Source organism: Pleurodeles waltl, chromosome 6, assembly GCF_031143425.1.
Source record: "Pleurodeles waltl isolate 20211129_DDA chromosome 6, aPleWal1.hap1.20221129, whole genome shotgun sequence".
NCBI classification, from domain to species: domain Eukaryota; kingdom Metazoa; phylum Chordata; class Amphibia; order Caudata; family Salamandridae; genus Pleurodeles; species Pleurodeles waltl.
The window spans coordinates 812,246,730-812,266,085 of record NC_090445.1 but is presented as its reverse complement, the minus strand read 5'-3'; the positions used below and the strand labels follow the sequence as shown (position 1 = coordinate 812,266,085).

General features: G+C 45.4%; 1 protein-coding gene and 1 long non-coding RNA gene across 2 annotated transcripts in view; one reads left to right on the top strand and one right to left on the bottom strand.

Annotated features, from left to right (window-relative positions):
- SORCS3 (sortilin related VPS10 domain containing receptor 3) overlaps nucleotides 1-19,356 on the top strand; it is a 2,578,554-nt gene that overhangs the window by 1,640,874 nt on the left and 918,324 nt on the right. Inside the window, exon 6 of the mRNA XM_069239432.1 lies at nucleotides 8,675-8,739. Coding sequence (XP_069095533.1) covers nucleotides 8,675-8,739 — 65 coding nt within the window. The remainder of the gene's footprint in view (nucleotides 1-8,674; nucleotides 8,740-19,356) is intronic.
- The window catches only part of LOC138300268 (uncharacterized), a 133,933-nt gene that overhangs the window by 8,867 nt on the left and 105,710 nt on the right, over nucleotides 1-19,356 (bottom strand). The window lies entirely within an intron of this gene.

The following is a 19,356-nucleotide window of genomic DNA, read 5'->3' as shown; positions in this document are numbered from 1 at the left end:
TGCACGCCTCATCCTGGACATCCGCCACCACTGCCACATCACAGGCCATCTGAGAGACCTGCACTGGTCTCCAGTCAACAAGAGAATCACCTTCAAACTCCTTACCCACACTCACAAAGCACTGCACAACACCGGACAAGAATACCTCAACAGACAGCTCTCCTTCTACACCCTGACATGGCATCTCCGCTCCACCGACCTCGCCCTCGCAACTGTCCATCGAGTCCGTAGAACTACAACTGACGGCAGATCATTCTTGCACCTTACCGCCAAGATGTGGAATACTGTTCCCACCCACCTGCATCAGACCAAAGATCTCATTTTCTTCAGGAAACTTCTCAAGACCTGGCTGTCCAAGCAGTAACAGCACCCCCCCTACCTCAGCACCTGAGTAGTGTGCTTTACAAATTCCTGATTGATTGATTGATCCCTGCATTCAAAGCCAATAACTGGGGGTCGCTAACTGCAATCTGCCTAGTTAATGATCCTTATTCATATAATTTTGTGCCCACCTATAAACGGACAGTTTGCAATGCAGCATGTTGCTATATAGGTTGCATTTGCATAACATTGCCATTTGCATGCCAGTTGGTGTGCAATTTGCATAGCTCTGTTTCGCAAATGGGAATAGTACAAAGGGCTCCACACAATGCAACATAGTTTGAATTTGAATTTTTACGTTTTAATTAAAAATAGTGTCACAGAACACTACTGGGGATATGTGGTTGAACTGGACTGGGACAAAGTCACAGGTTCAGGTTGACCATGATGGCGCATGGGCTGGCTACAGGGACCATGTTATGCCGGCTGAACAAAGTACCTTACTTTCTGGTTGCTGAACGTTGTGTGGATTTGCATCAAAGATGCATCTCAGCACTGAGGCGATGCATTGGTTCCGAGATGTGGCTGGTCCTGTTGTATCGAAACTGAGGATCCTGTCGATGGGCTTGCAAGGTGAAGACCAGTGTTGGGGATGAGATGCACAGTTGAGGCAATGCATCAATTCTAAAGATAGGTAAAGCTTCGATGCAGAGGTTCAGCATCGTCATTGAGGCTGCCGTCGATGAGACATTTGAATGTCTGCTCCAGGGAAGTGCCATGCAACAGCAGTTCCAAAGGCAATGTGTTGGACTCAAGATCCAGGACGCGGTGGAGATATGAGTTTTTTGCAGTGGGTGTACCCACGCAGCAGTGGCAATGCATTGGGTCTGCTCAGGGATGTGCCGATCAGCAGAGAGAATTCGTCAGGTCCACTGGCAAACACCTTACGCCCAGTACAAGTGTCCAGGACTGGAGTGGCTCCACTTGGCAGGTAGACTCACAGATGACACAGTTCAGGTGCAAAAGCAGGATGGCTGAAATTCAGTTATGTCCCTGAGACTTCAGATCAGGAGGCCAGCCAACTAGCCATTGGAGTCACTCTGGGTTGGAGAGATGCAGGTCCAGTCCTTCTCACCTGGGCAGGAGAGCAGTAGGCAGCAGGTCAGCACAGTAGAGTAGGAGTTCAGTAGAGTGCAGTCCAGCAGAGTGACAGTCCTTTAGAAGCATAGTAGACCTTCTTCCTGGCATTGTGTTAAAAAATGGGGGCCATATTTATACTTTTTGACACAAAACTGCGCTAACGCAGTTTTGCGCCAGAAAATTTGCGCCGGCTAACGCCATTCTGAAGCGCCATGCGGGCGCCGTATTTATTGAATGGCGTTAGCCGGCGTTAGCCGACCGGCGCTGCCTCGTGTGCGTGAAAAAAAAACACGTACACCAGGCAGCGCCGGCGTAGGGAAAAATGGTGTTTGGGCGTCCAAAAATGGGGCAAGTCAGGCTGAGGCAAAAAAATCGTCTTAACCCGATTTGCGCCATTTTTTGCGGGCGCCCAGACGCCATTAACATGACTCCTGTCTTAGCAAAGACAGGAGTCATGCCCCCTTGCCCAATGGCCATGCCCAGGGGACTTATGTCCCCTGGGCATGGTCATTGGGCACAGTGACATGTAGGGGGGCACAAATCAGGCCCCCCTATGCCACAATTTTTTTTTTTTTTAAATACTTACCACAACTTACCTTGTCTTCCCTGGGATGGGTCCCTCCATCCATGGGTGTCCTCCTGGGGTGGGCAAGGGTGGCAGGGGGTGTCCCTGGGGGCTTGGGAGGGCACCTCTGAGCTCATTCTGAGCCCACAGGTCCCTTAACGCCTGCCCTGACCCAGGCGCTAAAATCCGGCGCAAATGCAGGTTTTTTAGTCCCGCCCACTCCCGGGCGTCATTTTTGCCCGGGAGTATGAATACGACGCATATGCATCGCAGTCATTTTTTAAGACGGGAACACCTACCTTGCATATCATTAACTCAAGGAAGGTGTTCACGCAAAAAAATGACGCTAACTCCATGAACTTTGGCGCTAGATGCGTCTAACGCCAAAGTATAAATATGGAGTTAGTTTTGCGTCAAATTTGCGTCGAAAAAAACGACGCACATTCGGCGCAAACGGAGTATAAATATGCCCCTGGGTCTCTAGTTGGTGGAGGAATGAACCATGTCCAAGTAGGGACCATAGTGGTAGTCAGGGTAAATCACAATACAATCTAAATTATCCTGTGCTCATCTTCCGGTAGCTTGGCACAAAGCAGGCAGGCTTAACTTAGACAGCAATGTATAATGTATTTGTGCAATATCTCATGCAGTAACACAATGAAAACACTACAAAAAGTACTCCACACCAGTTTAGAAAAATAGATAATATGAACTGAATAAAAGAAGACCAAACTGACACAAATCTAATATGCACAAGTCATTACTTTTTAAAGGTTTAGGTGAGTCTCCATCCTGAAGAATCAGTGGTTGTATCCTTTTAGCACAGTACCTGGGCTGCAACAAAAATAACAACGCAGAGGGCCACAGAGGAGGAGAGGCATTGGAAAGTAAATTGATGCATTGTTTTTTTCCATCCCGGCGACAGGTGATGCATCATTTCTTTTCTCGCAGCAAGATGATGCGTCGATTTCCGGGAGCACAGCCTTCATTCCTCACTGCGATTTGGGGGTATTTTGACGCCCAGGGATGATGCATGGAAAGTTCTAAATGTGTTGTGAAGAGACAACAGGGGCTGTGTCAATCTGGCAGGCGATGGGGCGATTTTTCAGCTGTGAGACAGGCGCTGTATCGATTCTGCAGGCATTGTGTTGAATTTTGCAGACATTGCGTTGGTTTTTCCAGCGCTGTGGATTTTCTCCTTCAGATTAAGTCTCTGTGATGTCAGAACAGGGGGCAAGCTCAGTCAAAGCTCTTGGTGAGCACATGTGGGGGAAGGCAGAGTCATTCCAGCAAAGTCAGGGTGGGCAGCAGGGCAACAAGCAGAAGAGCAGTCCTTCCAGAACAGCAGTCCAGATGAGTTGTTTGGGCAGCACAGCAGACCCTCTGACAGAGTCCAGATGTAGGTCCAGAAGTGTCTGATTTTAGGGGGTCAGAGACCCAGTATATATACACCCAGATGTGCCTTTGAAGTGGAGGAAAACTTCAAAGAGTGGTTTTGAAGTGCACCACTTCCCCTTTCAACCCAGTCCTATCGGTCATGAAGTGTACTAAACTAGTAGCATCTGAAGTCCTGTCTTTATAACCAGTAGTCCGTTTGAAGTGGGGGCGACTTCTAAAGACATGCCTTTGAAGTACACAGATATCCTGCGCTTGCTTCAAACTAATGACAAGGGGTATGCAGCCCTTTCTGTGTGGACAGGACACAGCCTATTCAGGTTTAAGTAAGGCTAGGTCAAGCTCATTCCTCCCTCCCGCCAATGTTGGCCCATCGAGATGCACCTAAGCTCCCATTGTTTGTACGTCTGTCAAGGGGAAAAACGCAAAGCACAGTTACCAACTACACCCAGTCTTGTGACGAAAGACAGGCTGCGGGCAGCAAATGGCTAACACAAGAAAATGCCAACTTTCTAAAAGTGGCATTTTTTAGGATTCCAATTTAAAATTCAACTTCACCATAAGTTACGGCTTTAAATTGTGATTCCTGGAACACCAGATTTAAAGGAGTATACTCTTCCCATTTGGAAATTACACCTATAAAGTGTAATAAGCGACTCATTGTGATCCGATGGGAGGGATAGGGCTTGCAGTTGTGAGAAAAAAATGTAAGATTTGTTCACTACCAGGACATTGATAGCTTTGAAAGTACATGTCCTGCTTTTTAACTGCATGGCACCCTGACCTCTGGGTTGTCCAGGACCTACCCTAGGGGTGACTTATATGTATCACAAAGGAAGGTGTGGGCCCTGCAAATTGTGTATTGTGCCAAGCCAGAATGGAAGTTTAAAACTACACACACTGGCTGTGCAATGGTGGGCCTAAGACATGTTTAAAGTGCTACTTAGGTGGGTGACACAATCAGCGCTGCAGGCTACTAATAGCATGTAATTTACAGGCCCTGGACACATATAGTGCAATTTACTAGGGGCTTATTGGTAAATTAAGATTATATGACGGAACACCGAATTAAAAACAACTACTAACCTTAACAACGAGGTCGGAACACTGACCTCGTCCTTACTACTAATGATTTTACCACGAATGCCTTAACAACGATATTTCGTTGTAAAGGCATTCCCGATAAAATCATTAGCAATAGGCACCATTCACCCTACATCCCTCACCCCACCCCCCAACCCCACCCCAAAACCTAAAACCCCCTGACCCCCCACCCACTCCCCAAAACCAAAAACGCCCCACCCCCCAACCCCACCCTAAAACCTAAAAACCCCTGACCCCCACCCACTCCCCAAAACCAAAAACGCCCCACTCCTGACCCCCCACCCACTCCCCAAAACCAAAAACGCCCCACCCCTCCAACCCCACCCTAAAACCTAAAACCACCTGACCCCCACCCACTCCCCAAAACCAAAAACACCCCACCCCCCAACCCCACCCTAAAACCTAAAACCCCCTGACCCCCCACCCACTCCCCAAAACCAAAAACGCCCCACCCCCCAACCCCACCCCAAAACCTAAAACCCCCTGACCCACCACCCCCTCCCCAAAACCAAAAACGCCCCACCCCCCAACCCCACCCTAAAACCTAAAACCCCCTGACCCCCCCACCCACTCCCCAAAACCAAAAACGCCCCACCCCCCAACCCCACCCCAAAACCTAAAACCCCCTGACCCCCCTCCCCAAAACCAAAAACGCCCCACCCCCCAACCCCACCCCAAAACCTAAAACCCCCTAACCCCCCACCCCCTCCCCAAAACCAAAAACGCCCCACCCCCCCAACCCCACCCCAAAACCTAAACCCACCACTTACCTTCGCCAACTCCCTTCTTTGTACCTTAACCACGCATGTTCGTTGTTCAGAACATACGTAGTTAAGGCACAAAAATACGAAGTCGTGGTTAAAAAAAGCGTTGTTACGCTTTTGTTAACCACGACTTTTGTAATAAAAAAGTCGTAAAAAAGGATGTTTCCCGTAAATTAAATATCCTCATTTGGGATAAGCCAGTATTACCATGTTTAGAAGATAGAGAGCACAAGCACTTGTGCACTGGTTAGCAGAGTCCTAATACCAGCAAAAACAAGGTCAGAAAAATGGAGGAAGAAGGCAAAAAGTTGGAGGGAAACCACCCTAAGGCTGACAGTTCTAACCACTGCTATGACAAAGCAGCAGTTGTTAACAAAAGTTGTTTGTTACCCACTGTTGTTGGGGCCTGGGTGAAATTGATTGTAATTAGAGCAGAGTAGTGTGTGTAATTTTGGTATTCATGCTAATCTTCTGACACACATAGTATTGAAAATATCGCAATTACTCCTATTTTCTTAATTATGAGTAACTTGGCACTAAAATCCTACCGCAGGTGCTCAGGAACAATTAATTTAGCGAATGCAAGCAGCTGCTGGCTGTTGCTGTTCGTCTTCTTTAGAGCTACTTTCTGAGCGCAAAATGCATTCTCTGGTCTATTTTGGAAGCAAGGGTGCATTTTGCATTAAGAAAAAAGTGCTACATGCCAGGGTAGGCTCCTCATGTAATCCCACATAATCTTGCATAATTGTGCTGTAATTTCACATAATTATACCACAGCAAATGAAATAAGATAATCCCACCTTTATTCTTCCTACACCATGAAGGAAGTCCAGGCTGCTCCAGACCTGGAAAGCAGGGAGCACATGTTCTGTAACAGAGAAAGGGAAGGCACAGAGAGTGATGGGTTGGATGGCAGGAGGTCACTTTTTTGTTTTTTTTTGTTTTTACATTTGGGTACAGAAGGGAGGAGAGGCAATATTATGTATGGGTTCCCCATATCTACTCTTCCCCTGCATAGCAGTTGAAAGCAAAGGCAGATGATTTGGGGGAAAATACGTAATGTAACATTAGAGATGGATAAAAAGTGAATTTAGGGATGATTTTCACCTCAGGTTATGAGTGAAATCATAGGCAACTCGAGTTTTGCACTCTTTGCCTATTTGCTATCACTTAGAATCCCTCAGGGAAAAACATCCCCGTAATTCACTGTTGCCTACCTATAAAATAGCCCTATAGACCACTGCCAAGGTCTATGCTGGTTGTTAAAGGGCCTGAACCTGCCAGCTCAGGCCTTTAACGTGGGAGAGACTCCTTAACAACCCGGATAGCCTGAGGCATAAGGGCTATAAAGCTTTTAGAACATTCCAATCACTGAGGGTAGAATGTTGTAAATTGAAAAAGGAGGAACAGAAAGACAAACATTGGAGTGTGTTGAATCAGAAGGCTTGTACGAGCCATTATAAACCCTGAGTTACTCCATTGTCTTCAATGGAGCTCTAAACATTCCAGTTCTCTAATTCAATATAAAATAGGTATCTTGTGATGCACCTAGTCTTCTATTTAAAAAGAAATGACATAGCTGCTCAACTCTAATAACTTATTTCAGTTGAGTTCTTATGTTGCAATGCCTGCTGCAAAAGCTAGCAACGGAAGGGAATGAAGGTCAGGTCACGGAGTATACTTTTAGCAGCTGTTTAAAGATTGAAAACAAACATGGCTTTTCTTTCTTCTGCTCTGTTTTTCTAGCTTTACAGTGACAGACATAAAGGAGATATGTATGGCAACATGTTTATTTTTGGCACTCCAAAGGTAATTATAGAAAAGTTAGAATCCTTCTCTATGGTTCTACATATTCTAAGCTACTGCGCCTTTTATCTAACAGTTTCTTGATGTGATTAATTTTGCACTTCAGATTATATTTCTGTCATGATGACAAACATGCTCTCTCTTCCATGTGAAAGAACTACACACCAATAAGTTAAGTGGTTTGAGGGAAATGTGATGATTATTCCATGTATTGGAAGGAATAGACTACTCCCTGTCGTACATGATAAGAATATTGCGACTCGCCTCGACCATCTGCAACCTTATAAAGGAATTCAGCATTTGGCCTTGTTCCTCTATATGGTTGTGGAACTCCTCAATGATTTGCAAGATCAATATAATGTACAGCAGGCAGTGCTTTATCCTATATACAATATCTTAAAGTCCATCTGACCTGAAATTTGTGAATGAACTGTACGTGATTAAGAGTTTTGAGAAATGGAAACCAAATCTTTGCTAATGTGTTGCCTGTGGTATTTATTACTTCTTGCAATAACCCTACAACCTGTCCAGTGCTTCAATACATAAAGGAAAGGCTAGGGAGGAAGGGAGTCCATTGAATGAATGGAGACACAAGCTTTGGTAATGCCATTAGGTCTGTCTTTAAATGGGTGCTCTATGTAATTTGCGTGGAAATTAATATGTATTTGTGTGGAAGCAAATAACTGTAGAATAGTATCGGTCCAAGTTAATAGGTCAGGTCGCAGTTACACTGCCAAGCTATTCATGTAAGATAAAGACTGACCTCCTCCCATCTTTGCTGTTGCCAGAGAAAAACACCCTACATTATCTACCTAAGATACTTTAATGGCATTACAATGTCATGTGTGTGCCCTGGAAGTTCAAACTCAGGTAGCTGGGTAAATAAACCAAATTACCACAGCTGTGTAAATGGCAGGCACTTTTTTGTGAAACAAGCAACTTCTGCCCAATCAAACATGTACTCTTGGCTCCCAAAATGTGGGCAAAGCCAAAGCCCCTCTCTAGTGATGCTTGCATAATTGTCTGGCGACAGGTGCGCTATCAGGTCCGACCACAAAAAAAGGATTTGAAAAGCACAATGGTGACATTGAAAGGAATCCTGATGCTTACAAGTCTTAAAGCAAGTTAGCAACTGGGATTCCAAGAGGTTAGAGGAGCAGCATATTAGGCAAAAAACAAGTATGTGGTGTCCACAGGTCACCTCGTATTGGTGACAAAATACTACAAAACATTTGCCTTTATGTGGTGTTTGGGGAGAGACCTAGGAGTGTCAATTTTATTTTCAATTCGGTACAAAAACTCCATTCACCATCCCTGTCTCACAAAGTATTATTGATAAAAGTCTCCTTCGCCATTGGCACTGCTTGCTAAAAAATGTATTTGTAGCCTTTTTCAGTTATTGATTTCGAAGATGTCTTCACTGGTAGTTTTGTAAATTCTTCTGACTGGGCATTTTTCAACAACAAGCATAGAGGTGTATTAAAAGTGTCTTCGTCAAGAGAAAATGTAGTTTCTTTGTCCTAACTTCCGTCAGCACTGCGTCTGATCTCAATGGTGTTCTGTTTCCTCTTCTCTGCAGGTCGGTGGCGGGACTGGATAAGGAGGCTGACCTTGTGCACATGGAGGCGCGCACTACTGACGGACGTGAGTGTTCAACCTTAACAATAATAAAACCTCCCCAGGCGGGATACACGCATTCATCTTTTATGGCTGTGAACTCATTTCAGATTAACATTTTAATTGACAAGGAAGATGAAAAATGTGCGCATGACTATTACCATCGTGTGGTCTTAATGTGACCTCCGAAATTTCAGAGGAAGGGGGTGTTTTTCCGAAGAGCAGAGCCGTGGTCGCTGGAGCTGAATAAAAAACTGCATTTTAGCTATATATTAATGTACCTGCACCCTTTCCCTCAAAGCTCGTGAACACGCTAGTGCTTAATCTGCTGTTTTTCATGAACTGTCCTTAGCTTCTGCTGTGTAATGTTTGATAGTGAAATATTGCCGACGAGGCACCATTAATCCGCCTCTCTCCTGGAGGGACACACCAGTACACCTCTCAGGATGTCTCACAAATCTCTGCTTTGCCTAATGGGATTTCTATGTGATATGCTGGAACATAGCACAATGGGGCCAGTGCTAGCGGAATACCGGATTAATGTGTTGCTTCCTAATGCGCGATATTGTGCTGCTCAGCAGGAAATGTAATGTTTCTCATGTATCGGATATAGGCTCTCATTATAACTATGGCGGTAATAACCACCTATCGCTGCAGAGACAGCCTCCAACACACCACTGTGGCGGCGACCATCTGTCCGCCAGATTATGAGCACTGCCTGACTTCTGCCACAATAACGGTGGAAATCCGTCAGTGTTCACACTGGCGGATGGTGGTGACCTGGCGCTCTTAACACCAGCACCGGCCCGCCAGTTGAACGCCGGCAGCCATATTTTGAGCAGAAATACGGTTTGGAGGTGTTCTGCTGGCTGGGTGCTGCTGGTGGTAGCAGTGTCCCTTCCCTGCCAGATGACTTCCTTACCGAACAAGGTAAGTCTGACGTCCGACAGGGGTGAGGGGTGGAAGGGTGGGCGGTGTTGTGTGTGTGTGTCTGAGTGTGTGAGCATGTGTGAAAGTGTCTGAGTGTGTTTTATTGTATGTGTGGTTGTATGCGTGTGAGTGAATGTGTGTAAGAATGGTGAAGTGAGTGTGTGTCTGCATGTCAGTGTGTCTGTGTGTAAGAATGCATGTGAGTATGTCTGGAAGAATGCATATTAGAATGCGTGTATGCCAGTGAATGAGTGAATGCGTGTATGCCAGTGTACGTGAATGGGTGGGTGTCTGTGTGTGTATGCAGGGGAGGGGATGTGGGGTGAGGGGTGCTGTGACTTTGGTGGGGGGAGGGGCAGGTGTGTGGTGGGCACGTGTCTGCGTGTGTATTTGTTTATGGGGTGGGATGGTGAATGCGTGTATCGGAGAGGGTGGGGGTTTTTGAAGCGGGGTGGTGGATGTTTGGATGGAGGGGTTGTGGGGGGTGTCAGGTGAGTGCTGGGGGGGTGGGGGAGCCGTCTACCAGTGACAGGGAAGGAAATCCCTGTCACCGTTAGGGCTTACCGCCATGGTTTTCGTGGTGTTGCTAATGCCACGGAAACCATGGCGGTAGGCCGGCTCATAATGTTGGCGATGGTACTCTGTGGGCTGCCGGGTCAGAGATTGACATCTCCGACCCGGTGGCTCATACTGCCATGGCGGTATGAGTGGAGAAGTGGGGGGTTGGCTGCAGCCAACCTGCTACACTCATAATGTTGAGGTATGTACTGATAGCCTGTTGGCAGTAATCATACCACATTAACCCTGGCAATCAGACGACCGCCAGGGTCATGATGAGGGCTATAGTGTGGAAAAAGCAGGTATAAACTACAGCTCAACTTCTCTCCTTGGTGTTTTATGGTTGCAATCAGATTCTACGGTAATTATCATGAGATATCTGCTGAAATTTGTATTTGTAATTGTATTTATATAGCGCTTATTACCCCTTACAAGGCATCAAAGCGCTTTGTGGCGAGTAGCGTGCTAACCCAGAACCCAAAAGGATTAGTGGTGGATTAGTATGGGGCAATATGAGTACGGCATTAGTATAGGGAGTTATGAGTTAATTTGAGCAGAGGACATGTGAGTCTGTTAATTGATTTAAGTAGAATAATGGAGGGATAGAGGAGGGAAGAATCCAGAAGTGTTATTGGGAGATCATAGTAGAAAGATGAGGTTTGGGATGAGCGAAGGAGAGGTGGAGGATGGCAGAGTCTGTAGAAATGGTTTAGGGAGATCATAGTAGGTAAATGGGGTTTGGGATGAGTCAAAGGAGAGATAAATGAGTGGGGATTTAGTAGGGTTGTTTGGGAGATCATAGTTGTAAACTGAGGTTTTGGGGGAGCCAGGAGGGGTAGAGGAGGGAAGAGTCCAGGAAGAGTTATTTTGGAGATCATAGTAGTAGAATAGGTTTGGGATGAGTCAGAGAGTGGTGATGGAGAATAAATTGAAAGAGTTATGGGGTGATGACGATGATGAGACATAGTAAAGCTTTCATTAGAGTACATTTTTTTCTCTTGTACAGTAGAATTAGAGTAGTAAAGATATAAATACATGATTGTAAAATCAAGGGAATACATGTGTAAGGAATATATTATGTTGAGATTTAAAGTTGTATCATATAAAGACAGGCTTTCAAGAGTTATAGTGTTTGAAATTAATTTATTTGTGTACTTTAGAACAGTATGTTGTCTTTACTCGATATTTCAATAGGGAAATGCTTGTAGATGAATAGTTAGGATAATATTTACCTATTGTGATAAATAAAATAAAAACAGAGACTCATAAGCATCTAATCAAGCAACTTATATAGAAACTATGCAATGACCTATTAACATGTCAAGTGTAGAATAATATACACATATATATATATATATATTTATATGTATAAACATACACATATACATAACAAATATACACATAAATATACCGGCACATACAAATGCATACATATATACATTTTATTGAAGTAAAATATACATTTGTTAAACAGCTCTAAAGAGTATGTATATATCTTAGGATATAATAGTTATTTTACGTATTTGTGCAAAGAAGTACACATATCTAGATACATTCACATAATCAAATTATAACATGTTTACGTACACAGGGATATACGGTCCATTGCTATTTGAGTATGGTGGTTATATAGGAAAGAGCTAACTCTTGAGTAGCCTTCTGAAAATGAGATAGTTATCCATGAATCTTATATTTGGGGGTAATGAATTCCATAGTTTGGCCACTTGAACAGAGAAGATGTACTACCTATTGTCTTTTTCTTGTATGGTTGTGTTTTGAGGCGGGTTATCAATCTTGAGCTGAGGTTTCTTTGTTGAATGTATTTGGTGATTTTATTCCTGATGAAAAGCGGTCATGTTTCTTGTTTTGCTTTGTGGTTGATACAGAGCAGCTTGAAGGTGGATCTTCTGGCAACTAGTAACCAATGTAGAGCCCTCAAGGCAGGGTAGATATGGGCTAGTGGCTTTACATTTAGGAGTAGTCTGGGAGCTGAGTTCTCAATGCATTGTAGTTTTTAGAGATGATCCATGGTAGAGGCCATTGGTGTACTCCAGTTTAGATAGTACAAGACAGATAGTAGCATGCACCTTGTGTGGAAATCCAAGGTGGGGGAAGATGCGTCACAGAGTTTTCATGATGCTGAAGCTTGATCTTGCCAATTTGTCCATTTGAGCATTCATTGTTAACTTGGAGACCATGGTAAGTCCAAGGATTCTTACTTCTTTAGATTGTTTAAGAGTTGGTCCCAGATTGTCAGGCCAGGAGAAGAGTGGGTCACAATTATTCCAATCGGCACATGTGAGTACTTCCGTTTTGGAAACATTCAGTTGAGATGGCTCCATGCAATTCAATGGCTCTGAGGTAACTGAAGATCTGTGAGTATGTGATGTCTTTGGGGCCTACCACACCATTTGTCATTGGTCTGTAGTTTCTGGGCATCTGCGGGTCTTTAATAATGGGCGTATGCATGCCTTTTTAAGATCTTCAGGAAAGATTCCCGTAGTTTAAGAATTATTGCAGATTCTTCTTACTGGTGTGGCAGCAGAGGTAGAAAAAATAATATTCCTGAAGATGTGTGGTGGACAAGGATCAGAAGGGCAGCCTGTAGGCCTGCTTGCTATGACCAGATACATAGATTCACTTTGTGATATTTGTTTGAAAGAGTGCAGAGGCTGGGTTGGCTCACTCTTGGAGGAGATTTTTGGAAATGTGTTGGTGCTGGCGGTTTTACTTTTTTTACATAGGAGTCCAACCTGTCTGCCTTGATTGTATAATGACTTTGTCTGCGAAATTGTGAGTAATGGGATGAATTCTTTCCATGCGTTTAGGTTTGCAATATTCCTTGAGAATTTTTATAAATTCTTTATTTGGAGATAGAGCATTTTGAATTCTGTCTGAGTAGAACCTTTTTTTAGATTTTTTGATTGTTGATTTGTATATTCTGTTAAATTTACAAAGATGAAGTTTGTCTTGAATGCTGTTTGATTTGAGCCAGGTTTGTTACAGCATTCTGATTTGTTGTTTTAGCATTTTCAGTTCTGTATTTCTCAAAGGTACTTGTTTTCTTTTGTCCTGTTTAGTTTTTCTTAGTGGTATAAGGATATCGAAAGCTTCCTGTAGCCACCTGTAAAGTTTTTGAAAATAATTTATTGTTTTTAGATCTGTGTTGGCTGTTAGTTGTGCTTCTAGGAGTTCAAAATAGATTTTGTTCCATGGTTGATAGGTGGATGTATGTAAGGTAGTCTTCGGTGTGTTAATGTGTGGTGTTTTATGTTGGAAAGCTACCAAATGGTGGTCTGACCATGAGAGTGGTGTGGTGCTTTGAATGATTGAACTTGTACCATGTTTGTCATTAGTGTTGATATTAACTGAATGAAGATCACAATAGTGTTGTTTTTCTATATTGTGTTCCTTGGCCAGCAAGCTTAGAAGGCATTTTGTTGGGTCTGCGTGTGTTGGTGGTGGAGATGGTGATTGCGAGCAAGATGGTGAGTTGTGTCATTTTTGTAGAGTAGCCTTGTTGTGTAATAGACATGTGGATGCAAAATTGTGAACACTGGCATGTTGTATATTTTGTTTGCGTCTGCTTAGGGTAGAAGGAGTTTGGGTTATGGATGGTGGTGGAACATGTGGGTCATATTGTAAGACTCTAAATTGTGAAATGAATGAGAGGCGGGTGAATTGATGTTGCTGTGTTGGGGTGTTTGTGGTAGGTGTTGGTGGAGAATGTGAATGTTGGAGTAAAGCTAGTTATGAGTTTGCATTATTTGAATGGTCAGGAGTGTAGTAGTGGGTGTGATGGAAAGTATTTTGAAACTGTTTGTGATTTTGATATGCTGGTGTGTGTGTGTGTTATTTTGTTTTTGTGGAGTAGTGAGAGGAGAAATGAATGTAGTGTTTCTTTGTGAAGGTCTCTTATGTGAGTTATTGATGGTGAGTGGCATTTGTAAAGTATAGGGTGTGGGGATGTGTTTTGGAGAAGAGTGTATGTTGTAAGTAATAGGGGATGGACAAACATTATGATTGTTTATGTTAGATTTGATCCCTAAAAGAGGTAATTTGTGTGGTGGATTAGAGTGTAATGAATCTATAGTTGTGTGTAGTTGGTAAAAAGAGGACGAGGGTGTTTGTGTGTGATGTGATCGAAGGCTGAGCATAGGTTTTGTCATTATAAAAAGGGGTCTGTTATGAGTAACGTATGAACACGGAATGTGTGTCTGAATGTATTATAGTTTTGCATAATATGGCTTTCTGTTGTGTTTGTAATGTGTGGATGTGCTAGTGGTATGGGAAAGAGTTGTACTGTGTGTGATAATGAAGGTGCTATAGTGTTGTAGTTCGGGAAGAATGGAGTATAGGTGTAGTACTTGTTGAGACATTCAGATCTGTGTGAGGTTTGTTTGTGGTGTATGTGTAGAATGAATTTGCTGATATTGTGTTTGCATGTTGCAGGATGTGGAGGGATTAAGGTCCTTTTTAAAAAATGGAAAATTGGGCAGCATCTCTTGCCATAGGTCCGACCCAGACCGAATGTTAGACTTTTCATCCGTGGCGTGGTCTCCCTTAACTTTTTGCCTCTGTTCCCCAGGTTGTTGAAGTGTGCTGGACTCTGATTTTACTGTTTTTGTTACTCTGGGCACTTTACCACTGCTAACCAGTGCTAAAGTGCAAGTGCTCCTGTTTAAAATGTGTACGTAATTGGTTCTCCATGATTGGCATATTTGTTTTACTGTTAAGTCCCTAGTAAAGTGCACTAGAGGTGCCCAGGGCCTGTAAATCAAATGTTACTAGTGGGCCTGCAGCACTGGTTGTGCCACCCACACAAGTAACCCTGTAATCATGTCTCAGACCTGCCGCTGCAGTGTCTGTAAGTGTATTTTTACACTGTAAATTCGACTTGGCAAGTGTACCCACTTGCCAGGCCTAAACTTTCCCTTTTCTTACATGTAAGGCACCCCTAAGGTAGGCCCTAGGTAGCCCCAAGGGCAGGGTGCAGTGTATGGATAAGGTAGGACATATAGTAATGTGGTTTATATGTCTTGACAGTGAAATACTGCCAATTTCGTTTTTCGCTGTTGCAAGGCCTGTCTCTCTCATAGGATAATATGGGGGCTACCTTTAAATATGATTAAAGTGTAGATTCCCCTAGAGAGTAGGTGGACATGTGGAGTTTGGGGTCCCTGAACTCACAATTAAAAAATACATCTTTTAGTAAAGTTGATTTTAAGATTGTGCGTTTGAAAATGCCACTTTTAGTAAGTGAGCATTTTCTTGCTTAAACCATTCTGTCACTCTGCCTTGTTTGTGGATTCCCTGTCTGGGTCAGTTTGACAGTTGGGTTGTTTTTCACCTCGCACTAGACAGTGACACAAAGGGGGCTGGGGTGTAACCTGCATTTCCTGATTAGCCATCTCTGTTAGAAGGGAGGGGTGGAGTGGTCACTCTCATTTGAAAGGACTGTGCCTGCGTCTGACAATGCCGGCTCCAACCCCCTGCTGTGTGTCTGATGCCTTGCCTGTGCAAGGCAGGATTTCACAAGTAGGTGTGAGTCCCCTTTGAAGAAAGGTGACTTCAAAGACTAAAATGGGTATAAGAAGGGCACCCAAATCTACAGACTTTAGAAACACTTCTGGAACCAAGAGGAACCTCTGCCTGGAGAAGAGCTGATAGCTGAGGAAGAAGTGCTGCCCTGCCTGTGACTGTGCTTTGTGGAGATTTCCTGCAGTGCTGCTTCTGCCAGAGTAAGAGGGCAAAGACTGGACTTTGTGTGCCTTCCATCTTGTGAAGAAATCTCCAAGGGCTTAAGTTAGAGCTTGCCTCCTGTTGTTTGAAGTCTCAGGGACAGCAAAGACTTCTCTCTGCCAGCACCTGGAGTCTCTGGAGAGACTTCTGCTCTGACAAGTAGTGCCCTATCCAGTCCCTGGGCCCTTGAAAGGAAAGCTGGTGGAATCCAAGGAAATCGACTTCGGACGACTTCGGACCGACGCCACTGCTGAATCCGGTAACACCGCCTGCACCTGACGCCGTGACCTTCGCTGGAACGCGACGCTCTTCGCAGGCCCAGCGCCGCAGCAGCCCCGCTGAAGTCCGCGACTCCGTGGAAGTCGACGCACCACGTCGTGACCGATGCCGCTCGAAGTGCACGGATTCAACGTTTCGCACGATTCCCGACTTCGCGCATCGGCTTCCTTTCACCCTTCACCAAAGGTACTGTACTTGGGGTTCTACACGACTCCGTGTCCGGCGTCGCTGGTGTCGGCTTGATGGGAACGACTCCGTCACGACGCCGTGTTAACATCTCATCGAAGCATTTTTTGTTTCTAAGCGCTGTTTTTGAGTTTAATCTTTAAAAATTCATAACTTGACTTGTGTATGTCGGATTGTTGTCGTTTTGGTCTTGTTTTGTTTAGATAAATATTTCCTATTGTTCTAAACCGGTGTTGTGTCATTTTGTAGTGTTTTCATTAAGTTACTGCGTGTGTTGGTACAAATACTTTACACCTAGCGCTCTGAAGTTAAGCCTACTGCTCTGCCAAGCTACCAAGGGGGTAAGCAGGGGTTATCTGAGGGTGATTCTCTTTTACCCTGACTAGAGTGAGGGTCCTTGCTTGAACAGGGGGTAACCTGACTGTCAACCAAAGACCCCATTTCTAACATTGGTGATCAGCGGTTGGGATTTGGACTTGTATTTGTACTTGTTATACAGTAATTAAGTGTACACTACTGTTTGAGTTCAGATCACTAAGTGACCACATACTGCTTGTCTTGAGATTTTTGCTTTTTCTCTTTTTGTGGATTTTTCCCTACGTCCACTTTGTTTTTTTCGCTGATCCTTGATTGACTTTGAACTTCATTTGGGAACTTGTTTCTGCATTTGGAACTTTGCACTCTTTTTACCTTTCATCATGTCTCTACTTGGAGATGCATCAGTTGGAGCTGACTTTGACCTTGAGAAATTCGAGAGTTATACCAAAGCTCAGTTGAAGCAGTTCTGTAAAAGTTTTGACTGTCCCATTAAGAGCTCATCCAGGAAGGAGGAGCTGCAAAAGGCGCTGAGGGCCTGGGTGACAGCCAATAGCACTGAAGGGCACACAGAGGATGAGGGAGATGAGGAGGATGAGGAAGAGTGTTCAGTACACAATGGTATTGTGGGTGGGCCTGTTATGTCCAGGGAGAAGGTCTCCAGGGCAGGTAGCAGTGTCTCATCCAAGGGTCTGACACCTGAGGAGTTGCAGGACAGACAGGCAGAAAGGGCATACCAATTGGAGCTGCAGAAGCTCAATCTGGAGAAAGAAAGAGATGAGAGAAGAGCAGTCCTTGAGGAAAGGAAGATGCAGCTGGCTCATGAGCTTAACTTAAAGGAGTTAGATCAGAGGAGCCAGTCCAGTAGGGATGGTGGCAGCAATCCTACAGTGCAGCCGGAGAGAAGGGTACACATCCCAAAAGACCTTGTTAGGGATTATAAGAGGGAGGATTATATCTACTTGTGGTTCAAGGGTTATGAGTCAGCTCTCCACATGAACCTGGTCCCTGAAGCTCATTGGGGGGCTGCCCTGTGGAAGCATTTTGAGGCAGAGGGGAGGGACACACTGACGGCCTTAGGGGATGCTCAGAGTCTCACCTACCCTGTCATGAAGGAGGCCTTACTCACCAGGTATGGTCTCACCCCTGAGCAGTACAAGGAGAAGTTTAGATCCTACAAGAGAAAGGAATCCCAAACATGGTTGGAATGTGTTGATTCTTTTTGCAGGTCACTGGATGGTTGGGTGAAGGGCAGTAAGGTAAACACGTATGAGGGGCTTTACAATTTAATTGCTTGGGAGCACTTGTACAGTTTATGTTTTCCAGAGCTGCGCCAGCACCTCATTGACAGCAAGCTGACTGACCCCAGGAAGCTTGCGCAGGAAGCGGACCGCTGGGAGAGCACCAGGGTCCAAAAGAGGTATGGGGGAGACCACGCCAAGGGTGGGCAGGGTCCCTCTCAGAAGAAAGGGGGGGGTAAGGGCAAACAGGGGGAGTTCTCTAAAGGGCCCCAAACTGATTCCCAGGGTAAGGATTCCCAACCCCCCAGTGAAAAGAAGCCATGGTTGTCCAAAGGGAAGCCAGTGGCAGGTGGTCCCCCACGTAAGTGCTATGCATGTGACCAGGTGGGTCATGTGAGGGGGAACCCCAAATGCCCCAAAAGTACACCGGCACCCACTGGTGCACCGTCCCAGGGTTTGGCCAGTGTAGCGCTTGGGGAGGAGTTGGTTTCAGGTGGGTGGGAACCAGCAGAAATGACCCTTGTCTCACTAGGGGACAGTGAGATGGTCCAGAGAAACCTAGTGCCTGATAACACTAAGAAGTACAGGCAATGGGTGACCATCAATGGACAGAGGGTAGAGGCTCTGAGAGACACAGGAGCCAGTGTGACAACAGTGAGGAGTCACCTGGTGTCTGAAGAGCAGATTGATCCCCGGATACTTCACCAAGTAGTTGCGGTAGACAACTCTGAGCGCCTCTGCAGAGTGGCGCAGGTTCCCTTTGAATGGGGGGGGGTCTCAGGTTCCTGGAAAGTAGCTGTGAGTCCAACCATGGCTGTTGATTGTTTGCTAGGTAACGACCTGGAGGATTCCCCTTGGAAGGAGGTGGAATACAGGTCTCACTTGGAGATGTTGGGTCTGCCTGGGTGGGTATGCGTATCCACCCGGTCTATGGCAGCCAATCAGGGTAGTCAAGAGCCCCTGGAGCCTGAAACAGTGGCCCAGGGGACCGCCAAGAAGAGGAAGGGCAGGGGGCGTGGGAAACCGGCCCCAGAAGTTCCCACGGTCCGGGAGGAGACAGAGCCTGAGGGTGATGCCCCGGAGCCTACAGGGGAACAGGTGGCTGAACTGGGGGAGGTCCCTGAGCTGTCGCAGTGGCAGCAGGAAGGGGGACCCACCAGGGAAGCATTCTGCACAGCGCAGAAGGAGTGCCCTACTCTTGAGGGGCTGCGGCAGCAGGCTGAAGCCCAGGTGGCTGGCGAGGCGCCAGGTACTCACCTGATTTATTGGGAGGATGGCCTCCTGTACAGTGAGCCTAAGGTTCCTGAGCCTGGGTCAGCTCGTATGCTGGTGGTACCCCAGTGCTTAAGGGCCTTCCTACTGGGTTTGGCTCATGATGTGCCTTTGGCAGGAT